The sequence below is a fragment of the Coccinella septempunctata genome, chromosome 8 (genome assembly GCF_907165205.1).
Source record: "Coccinella septempunctata chromosome 8, icCocSept1.1, whole genome shotgun sequence".
NCBI classification, from domain to species: domain Eukaryota; kingdom Metazoa; phylum Arthropoda; class Insecta; order Coleoptera; family Coccinellidae; genus Coccinella; species Coccinella septempunctata.
The window spans coordinates 11,981,132-11,992,119 of NC_058196.1; the positions used below are offsets into that span (position 1 = coordinate 11,981,132).

At 39.4% G+C, this 10,988-nt stretch overlaps 1 protein-coding gene across 1 annotated transcript; it reads left to right on the forward strand.

Moving 5' to 3' along the window:
- The first annotated feature begins 2,826 nt into the window (after window positions 1-2,826).
- Window positions 2,827-8,964, forward strand: LOC123319095. The gene is made up of 4 exons (XM_044905945.1): window positions 2,827-2,845; window positions 4,350-5,849; window positions 5,920-8,330; window positions 8,380-8,964. Exons 2-4 carry the CDS (start codon window positions 4,353-4,355, stop codon window positions 8,429-8,431), a joined length of 3,960 nt encoding a protein of 1,319 aa, XP_044761880.1. The 5' UTR covers window positions 2,827-2,845; window positions 4,350-4,352; the 3' UTR covers window positions 8,432-8,964.
- Window positions 8,965-10,988: the final 2,024 nt, after the last annotated feature.

Consider the following 10,988-nt stretch of genomic DNA (forward strand, 5'->3'; position numbering starts at 1 on the left):
CTGCACCGTCTACGTCGTTACGATGGCTGCCCGGCAGGCCATCTACTAGATAGCTGCCAGGCAGGCCAGACATATTATTATTATTATTATTATCAAGACCACCCCTTTTGTCATTCAATCTACAGGCCTGATACCGAAGAAACTACTAGAGAACTTGAGGAAACTTCAGTTGGATGAAAAGATCTTTAAAGTCATGCAGAATGCGATACTGCTGGGAACGGCGAGAACTGTACGCAAGTACATGGGGAATGCAGAGGAAAGCCGTCTGCTCCGACAGGAAGTGCTAGTGGAGCAGGAATCTAACCGGCGGCAGGGAGCCGAGGAGCGACCCGGACTCGACCACCACCACAAGCCCGAAAACGTCGAAAGGGCTCCAACAGAGCTTAATTCTCTTGATATCTGAGATATCTGGTATAAGTGAATTTTCCTCTGGAGTGAGTGTGGAAGCCGCAAGGCTAAAGCCATAATAATAAATCTGCAGATAGTAAAATGCTGAAACTGATTGGCAAACCTTTGCATGGGAGGCACCAGAACAAGGTCAACCATGATTACGTCGACATATCTGCGTCGAACTACTGGTTGACTTCCGGAAGGTTGTTTCCTGAGACAAAGGGCTCCATGCTCGCCATCCAGGATCAGGTGATTCCAACAAGGAACTACATGAAATATATCGCCAAGGATGCCTCAGTGGCGGACGATAGCTGTCGTTATGGCTGTGCAACACATGAAACTATCCAGCACATCACCGGGGAATGTCAGAAGTTCGCGGGCACGGAGTACAAAAATAGACATGATGCCGTTGCTAAGATTCTTCACCAAGAATCTGCACTGAAACACCAACTTTTAAGTTCGAAAAAGGTTCCTTATTACTGTAATGTCTTGAGGTTTCTTAGAAAATAAAACACTCTGAGGGTGATCTCATTTATTTCCACATTCGACATTCGGTCATATTACATACCAATTTTCAACTGGTTTGCGTTAACAGTATAAGTTCGCTCCATGCAACAATAACATGCGCACAAGAATAATGTGCGTACATTACACTCTCCCCTCCTTATTTGTTTATTTCCCAATAAATCTATTTTACATTATAATACAATTAATCACAAAATTAGAATCAATAACGCCACCTATCTGGCGACTTTCTCAATCTTTTAGGTCTATTCTGTACCAGCAATGATGTGCGTTGCGGTGTCACTTTCTGAGCCCTATTTCCTTCCTCAATCATTCTACCGTCAACATCGCTCGGCAACTCATCACTGATACCATTTTCCAAACAATATATATATATATATATATTGTTTGGAAAATGGTATATATATATATATATATATATATATATATATATATATATATATATATATATATATATATATATATATATATGATTCGTCAAGTTTATATATATATACATATATATATATATATATATATATATATATATATATATATATATATATATATATATATATATATATATATATATATATATATATATATATATATATATATATATATATATATATATATATATATATATATATATATATATACAACAACATAACACAATGAATACGAAATCAGATACAAGCAATCTCAGCAGTATATATAGTTTTCTCCTAAGATGTGATCAATATGGACGAAACCCGCAGGATCCTACAGAGTGAATGTTCCCACATAAAAAGGTGGTTTTAAAATAAAATAATAATTAAGAAACAAAATCATTCCTGTCAAGAAAAAACAAATCCATGTCATATGTTGTTCTATGTTCCTGTTCTGTGTTCGACACGTCACTTACTTCATTTTGCTATACGCCGCTATATTTTCGAGATAATTAGGAAAAATAATATTAACATAAAATTTGTTATTATGATAATGTGGACTGACAGCCTTCAGCAATTGTGCCTTTTTCTTGAAGCTGTGCCCCTGTTTATGTCTTAGTATTGTAAGTCCACTGTCATGTATGTACATTAGAACATAAGATAAAGTTCTTTTTTTACAGTCCACAAAGTTCGGACGAAATATAGAGCTGTTAATACAAATTGACTTTAACTAACTGCCCAAAAGTCGAAACACCCTTAACCTCTTCGATATATATATATATGTATATATATATATATATATATATATATATAAAAATTTCTTTATCCTCTTTCCATTTCGAAATGATATCTGAAACAAAGAAACAAGGCAGAAAACGAGAAAGAATGTGAATACTAAAGCCTTCAACCAAACTTATTCCAAGACTTGATGATGACTGAAGAAAAAAATAAATAATCATAGGTACATAACTTGTTTTTCAATTGCATTGGGAGAAATATAATTTTTGCGTCATCCTTCTGCTGATCTTGGTGGAGGATCACCCTCGTCGTTAGAAATGCCTTCAGTACTCAAATTAATAATAGCCAAATCTTGCTTTTGACTGGGAGGGTCTTTCAACCAGGTCCAGTCTTCTTCAGTTGTTCGAGGAACGCTACAGGACCCTTATATTGGGGAATCATCTCCCATAAATATACCAGTGGTTATTCGGTAGAAAATTGATGTTAAAAATTGGAGTAATTTTTAACCCAACTCTATCAACTCAGTGACTACGTTTATCGTTACATGCTTCTGTGAACGTAACCTTTAAATCGCTGTCAATCAGCTGTTCAAAAAAACCGGTGGAACCTGTGGAATCTGCTCAATTCAATTCATTCTCTTTAGATTCTTCGTTCGTTCAAGTGAATTGGAACTTGGTCTAAATTCTTAACGTGATTTTTAGTGCACTCTCAACTTTTTTCAATCAGCTCAAATCTAATAATATTATTTTTTATTATACTAATCAATCGATCAACATCTCAAAAAGGTACAGTATTTTTTCACTCAACAAAAAATGTAATCATTTTTTGCATGTGTCACGTTAGAATATCATTCTACATAATTTTCCTCTCAACATTCATTCCATCGCTATGCATTTTCTCACTATTACATTCGAAATATTCTGCTCTACATCTCTATATCATGTCTGCATGTATATTTTCTCAATTTTCCCCGAATCTCTCAATCAACCACGTGCTCAATGTACCTAACTGCTTCAACCCTCTCAAAATGCATCGATATTCCATTCGCTTAAAATCACATCATCTCGAAAACACTCACATTCTAATTTCTCTAATTTTAGCACCAAGTTCACATTTCACACCACTCTATTAGAAGCTCATATACTTGTATTCACTCTCATTTTGTATATATGTCACCTCAGATCATCTTTACACCTCTTACGATCAGACTTCTCAGGCCTCTTAAGTTTCAGGTACCTCTACGCTCAAGTTGGACACTTCGAAGGCTTCTCATAGACCAGATCGAAATCCATCTCACTACACTCAGCACTCCGAACAAAGGAATACACTCAATTAACTCTCTTGGACAGACTGGTTTGTGATAACGCTCGAGGAGGTCCAACCTGATTTCAACTCAATAAGTATAATTTATTATAAACTTTTGCATGTCTCTATTACCTGAAACTTATGATACTTTATTTCTATTCTCTAACGTTATGAACTGCTCTTCTTGTTTCATCTCAACTATGAATACTATTCATTAATTCTTTCTACGTTTACAATATTTCATTTCTCTACATTGCATTTGTAACACAACTCACCTCAATTTATGTACTCTCATAAAACACCTTCTGCTTTTCTAATAGATTTGCTATTCCTGTAAGCGTTGGTAATCATCTCTCTCTCATTCTGTCTCATTACACCTGTCTCAATACATTACATATCTCTAACTTCTCAAGTTGTCACTGCAACCTTCTGTTTTTCTGATAGCGAGACAGTTTATGAAATCGTAAACTCTATCACTGTAAACGTTGTGCTTGCATGATAACACTCACATCAATTCATAACTATCAAGCTCAATTATTATGCAACTCAAAATACATAAACACGTTTTGATGCAAATCTATCTCAATTCTCTCAATTCTTATCAAATACATAATAATTGATCTTGTTACTCGATATATGAAGTTCACTCAACCTGCTCTTTCTCTCAAGCAAATACAACGTTGATTTTCTTATTGAAACATTTCTTTCAAATTCTCTCAATAACTTCTCAATACTTGTAAATAGGTTCACTCTGTTTAGATGTTGTATATAATTTTTACTTCATGCGAGTGTCTATTTATTATGTGACGTGTTTGATATACAATAAAGATTTTATTTTACCATCTCCAACTCAATCATTTGGTAACAGTCCACTTTTAAGTAATTGCCAAAAATCTCATCACCCAGATTTTTGAACATTTGGTCCTTCGGGCCGGATGGTTGCGTTGGAATAATCATTCATTCATATCACATTCTTCTCAAAAGGTCATGTCTCAAAAGTCGGGAAGATCTTCTCCATCTCCAAAAGAGGATGACGCTCAACTCCAGGTCCCTCCTACTCGATCATCCAGATCTTCCACATCTTCGCAGCCTGATGTGGGACCTCAAACTCGCTCCGCTGGTCTTCCCACCAACCTCAAATTGAAAGTCACTACTCAAATGAGTAGACTGCAACTCATGAAGGACATCTTCTCCAAGCTGTCCAACGTCTCAACATGGACTGTGCAGGACCTGTCACACACTCAAGAACAACTGCAAGACCTGCACAAGAACTTCTCAAAGACACACTCGTATTTTGAGTCAGCGTGGCCTGAGTCTTGTCTCGACCACGAATACTTCGCATCCTCAGTCTTCTTCGAGGAATACTCTCTATACCAATCAGCCATCTCGAAATTAATACAACTCAATATGTCACTCAATCCTGTGGATTCACAGCCATCCACTTCTGCTCAAGCCCCTCAGCCTTCTCAAACTCGTCCTCGATTGCCTGACATCTCAATTCCCACCTTCTCAGGCGACTTCTCAAAATGGCCTGCATTCCGAGACCTTTTTCAATCACTCGTGATCAATAGCACCTCAATTTCTGACATTGAAAGGTTACATTATCTTCGAACATGTCTCTCTCACGAACCTCTCGACACCATCTCCAGTCTTCCTTTAACGGAAGTCTCGTTCCCCATAGCTTGGAAGAAGCTTATGGATAAATATGAAAATAAAAGGCTGCTCCTCTCTTCTCAATACTCAAAACTTCTCTCCTTCTCATTGGCGAATCAGAAAAATTCTACCGCCTCATCTCTTCGTCAATTTATTGACAGCATCGTCAATCCTCTCCAAAGTTTGAAAGCTCTAGGTGAAGATCTAGAGCAGAACAATAATCTTTTGGTGTTCCATATCATCAATCGTATGGATCACGCCTCTCGCACTCATTGGGAAACTCTCATCTCCTCTAATAACGAATTTCCCTCCTTCGCTCAGTTGATGGAGTTCCTCCAATCTCGCTCCAGAGCTCTAGAATGGACTGAGTCCAATCAGAGACAGTCATCTCAAGAATCATCTCGCTCTCGCACAACAGTGCACACAGTTTCTCAAAAGGTTATTGCTCCAATTAAACCTTCTACTTCACTCATCTCAAGCAAATCGGCCTCCTCGAACACTCCAATCTCGAAAGTCTCTTATATGCCCGGCTACACCTGTGATGATTGTGGACGCGACCACTTCGTTGCAGATTGCCCTCGCTTCTCCAAGCGCTCACCTCAAGAAAAGGCTGATGTAGTATTACATCGTATCCTCTGCTCCAACTGCCTCGGTAGACATCATCGCCACTCTTGCAGAACGACAAAGATCTGCAAAATCTGTGGAAGTCGTCATCACACTCTTCTACATGATGCTCCTCTCAGCAGTAAACCACACTGCAAAGTTCCACCGGTACCCCCTCGAGTGCTTCCACAATACGCTCTCACATCTCAAAAATTTGCTCAAAGGGAGGTGAGTTCTAGCAACTCAGCTCTAAAGCCGTCAAAATAGTTCGAAGAAGCGTTGAATTATTTTTCTTCAGCTAACTCAACCACGACTCAACACTCTCCTCGCCACTGCCATCGCCCATCTCACCACCTCAACAGGATCACACACGGTTCGACTACTCATCGACAGTGGATCCGAGCTGACCTTCATCTCTCAAGATCTAGCCAGAAAACTCAACACCTCTAGAAGGAAGTCGCATGTTACAATTGTGGGAATTCATGGAAAGACTTCTAAGACACAAGGATCTCTCGCCCTCACTCTCAAGTCGACGTATGACCATCAAACCATAAATATTGATGCTCACATTCTTTCATCATCTTTCTCTAATTTGCCTTCCTTCTATACATGTTTTCAGCAATCTCTACATCTCCAGCATCTCAAGTTAGCTGATCCAGAATACCACATCTCAAGAGCCATCGACATCATTTTGGGTGCTGATGTATATGGCTCAGTTGTTCTTCCTCAGATGAAAAAAGGCCCTCCATCATCTCCAATCGCGCAACTCTCAATCTTCGGCTGGCTAATCCTAGGACCTGTGTGTCAAGAACAGGAACGCCTTCCAATCCAATCTCCAATGTTTCACACTGTTCAAGATGAAGACTTACATCATCTCCTCACTAAGTTTTGGGAACAGGAAGAAATTCAACCAACGTCTACCTCACATCTCACCTCTGACGAGCAAGAATGTGAAAACCACTTTGTCTCCACTCACTCTAGACTCTCCTCAGGGAAATACATGGTAAGATTACCATTGAAATCATCTATTGACGTCTTAGGTTCTTCCAGACAACGAGCCTTCCGATGTCTGCAAGCCTTGATTCGGAAATTCGACAAGGATCCTGACTACTCTCTGCTCTACCACCAATTTCTCGATGAATATGAACTTCTCCAGCACATGCAACCAGTCTCGTCAGAAAAGGTCAACTCAAGATATTTTCTTCCTCATCATGGTGTTCTCAAAACAGACAGCTCTACAACGAAACTGCGAGTAGTCTTCAACGGCTCCAGCCCCACCTCGACTGGCATTTCTCTCAACGATATTATGCACACCGGAGCGAAACTACAACTCGACGTGATTGATGTTCTTATGTGGGTGCGTAAATTTAAATTTGTCTTCTCTACAGATATCACAAAGATGTACAGACAGATTCTTGTTCATCCTGATGATTGGGATCTTCAAAGCATCCTTTGGCTCGACTCAAATAACAACGTAAAGACATACCATCTCACAACAGTCACATACGGAACTAGATCAGCTCCATTTTTGGCAATCAGAGTTCTTCTCCAACTTCTCAAAGATGAGGGTCACAACTTTCCACTAGCCATTCCTCCATTAACAAAAGGTCGTTATGTCGATGATATTTGTGGTGGAGCAGATACTGAACATCAACTTCTCGAAATTGCCAAACAACTCCAGAACCTTTGCATGGCGGCCGGCCTTCCGCTAGCAAAATGGCAGTCAAACGTCTCAAGTCTCTCTCACGCCGTTCAAGAGGAAGAATCAACACCCACTCCAATCTCATTCGATGAAGGTTCTCACTCAACTAAAGTATTAGGTCTAATCTGGTACCCTCAAGAAGACTATTTCACTTTTAAAGTCAGCTCCAATCTATCTGGGTCTTTGATCACCAAGCAATCAGTTCTATCTCATATTGCTAAAATATTTGATCCACTCGGTTTAGTCTCCCCTGTTACGATTAGGGCTAAAATATTGTTGCAGGAATTATGGCTCCAAAAGTTATCATGGGACGAACCTCTACCTCAACTACTCCAACAGAAATGGTACGACATCAGTGAAGATCTCTCAAAGCTGGCCAGCATCACAATTCCAAGATGGATTAACACTCAAGAGGGTTCTTTCATACAACTCCACGGCTTCTCTGATGCATCTCAACTCGCCATTTCAGCCGTTCTCTACCTTCTCGTTCGAACTCCGTCCAAAGAATGCAAAGTTACAATGCTTTGCTCCAAAACCAAAGTATCGCCTTTAAAACCACTCACAATCCCGAGACTCGAATTATCAGCTGCTCTTCTTCTCTCTCGACTCGTTAATTATGCGCATAATGTTTTAGCTCTCAACATTCACTCAACCACTCTATGGACGGACTCCTCAATCACTCTAGCTTGGATCAACACTCACCCTTCACGTTGGAAGGACTTTGTACGGAACAGAGTTGCAACAATCCAAGATCTAACTCCAAGGGCCCATAGGAGGTATATTTCCGGCAAAGACAATCCTGCTGACTGTGCATCACGAGGGTTAACTTCATCTCAACTTCGCAACCACTCGCTATGGTGGACGGGACCACCATGGCTTTCCAAGTCAGAAGATTCATGGCCAAATCGTCAACCGGCACCGACAACCGACCATGAATCAGAAGCAAGACCAGCCATCTCCATACTCACCTCCACTACGTCAGACTACTCATGGGATCTCATCTACAGGTATTCCAGTTTGAATAAATTGTTAAGAATCACCTTTATTTGTTCAAAGGTTCTCGCACGACTCCAACGCAAGCTGGATCCAGCACACCTCACACACCTGACTTCAACTGACTTGGAAGCATCTCGAAGACAACTCAAAAAGTCTACTTTCCACATGAACTCAAGGCTCTTCAATCACAGACTCCACTTCACTCTTCACATGTATTCAGTAGACTCACTCGACAACTCGACAACAATGGTTGAATTCGTGTAGGCGGACGAATTTCCCATTCTCAGCTCGACCCAGATAGCAAGCATCCAATTATTCTTCCTCAACACTCTCAATTTACTTCTTTGGTTATAGATGAAACTCACCAAACAACTCTACATGTACAAGGCACTGTGGCACCGCTCTCAACAACTCATGGCACAACTACCCACATCTCAAGTGCAGCCATCTCATCCATTCCTCCACACTCTGAGGATTGAAAGCAGTCTTTTCGCTCCAGTTATGGGTGGATTGAGTAGCTCAGACACTGGAGTGATGGATTGCCTCAACTTCCTCACAATGGATAATTTACGAAGACCTACTCGATTATAATCAACTTCGTTAATTATGGCGGCCGGAATGTTAAAAATTGGAGTAATTTTTAACCCAACTCTATCAACTCAGTGACTACGTTTATCGTTACATGCTTCTGTGAACGTAACCTTTAAATCGCTGTCAATCAGCTGTTCAAAAAAACCGGTGGAACCTGTGGAATCTGCTCAATTCAATTCATTCTCTTTAGATTCTTCGTTCGTTCAAGTGAATTGGAACTTGGTCTAAATTCTTAAGGTAAGCGCACATACAACGGCATCGGACGGACGGTATGGATCGGAATAAATTACTTTCAATGGAACTGAATGGAGCAACGCACATATGTGCGGACGGCAGGCATCGCATCGCATCGCATCCGACGGAATTGAGGAACGAGAATTAAATGCCGACCGATGCGTGATGTGCCGGCCGATCCCGACATATGTGCGATACCAATCGGAGATTGCCGCGGCATCTGCGTCATTTTACAAGTCTCTACATGCAGCGGCTTGTACGGGTAGTCATAAGAAATACGAATTCACGGAAGAAGCATGAGTTTTCAATAGAACTTAATACTGCGCGTACAAAATTATAATGAATTGTACAGGGTGGGCAAATTTCGATGTTTTAGCACTACAGCTTTTAAACCAGTGGAGATAGACAAAATCTGATACCCCATTCTCGGTCTCTTTTTCTGAGAAACTAACAAGAGTAGTAGTCATTTTTTTCCACCTTCTTTTGTTTTCGAGTTATAAGCGAAATTTGGAAAAATGGCGATTTCGAAATTAATTTATATCTCCGCTAATACTGATGATAAAGCTCTGGAATTGAAACATTATACAGGCACTTTTTCAAGTACAATCCAGTGGCGTGCTTGCCTTTTTAGCAGGATTTTTAATTACGAAGCTATTACCCAAAGTTTTGTTTTTTTAAATGGGAACATCAGATTTCTGTGCAATTTTCTGAAAGCTTATTTCTTACTGATTTCAAAAATATATAACATCATATAATTTGTATCAATATCAAAAATAGAAAATGATCAAAAACCTTTGTTTTCCCAATATTTCTATGGTTTCAACTTTTGACGAGAACAGAAAAATAGAGCTTCCTAAAACAATATCAGTCTCCTTCCGGCAATGTCATTCTTTCTATGCTTTTTACCAATTTTCACAAAATTTGAATCTTGGAGAAATTGAGTAAGAAGCATAGAAATGAAAGGACTAATAGAAGGAGACTGTGGTAATGATAAGATGCTACATTTTTCTATTCTCATCGAAAGTTGAAACCATAGAAATATTGAGAAAGAAGGTTTTTGACCATTTTTTATTATTTTTATTAATACAAACCATATGACGTTATATATTTTTGAAATCAGTAAAAATTGAGCATTCAAAAAATTGCACAGAAATCTAGTGTTTCCATTTAAAAAAACATAACTTTGGGTCATAGCTCCGTAATTAAACATCCTGCTGAAAGAGCAAGCACGCCACTGGATTCTACTTAAAGAAGTGCCTGTATAATGTTTCAATTTCAGAGCTCTATCATCAGTATTAGCGGAGATATAAATTTATTTCGAAATCGCCATTTTTTCAATTTTCGCTTATAACTCGAAAACAAAAGAAGGTGGCCAAAAAGGACTATAACACTTATTAGTTTCTCAGAAAAAGAGACCGAGAATGAGGTATCAGATTTAAACTCCACTGGTTTAAAAGCTGTAGTGCTAAAACATCGAAATTTGCCCACCCTGTACAATTTAAGTGACAGAAATTATAGCAACCATTTTTTTTTCCTTCATCAAATGCGGAAATAAATGAACATATTCTCCAAAATCCCTCCTTTTTTACATATGTCATGTATCCACATTCGTCTACGATTCCTTCGCTTCTGAAACTCTTCTTCCTCCAGAACAAACGCTAGTTCCTCACCGCTTGAAGACATATTCGCAACTAATCTATTCCTCCGGAGTCCGGCGATTCCGATGTTTTATGTGCGATACCTTCATAAAAATTCCGCCGGTGCCGTGCCGTTCCTTCCATGCCGTCCGTCCGATGCCGATGTATGTGCGCTTACCTTTAACGTGATTTTTAGTACACTCTCAA

Excerpts from the sequence above, each read along its gene's own strand:
- LOC123319095 (XM_044905945.1), top strand. The coding sequence starts at position 4,353 with ATGTCTCAAAAGTCGGGAAGATCTTCTCCATCTCCAAAAGAGGATGAC. Across the intron at positions 5,850-5,919 it reads AAAAATTTGCTCAAAGGGAG|CTAACTCAACCACGACTCAA; the intron begins GTGAGTTCTAGC and ends ATTTTTCTTCAG. Across the intron at positions 8,331-8,379 it reads TCATGGGATCTCATCTACAG|GTTCTCGCACGACTCCAACG; the intron begins GTATTCCAGTTT and ends ATTTGTTCAAAG.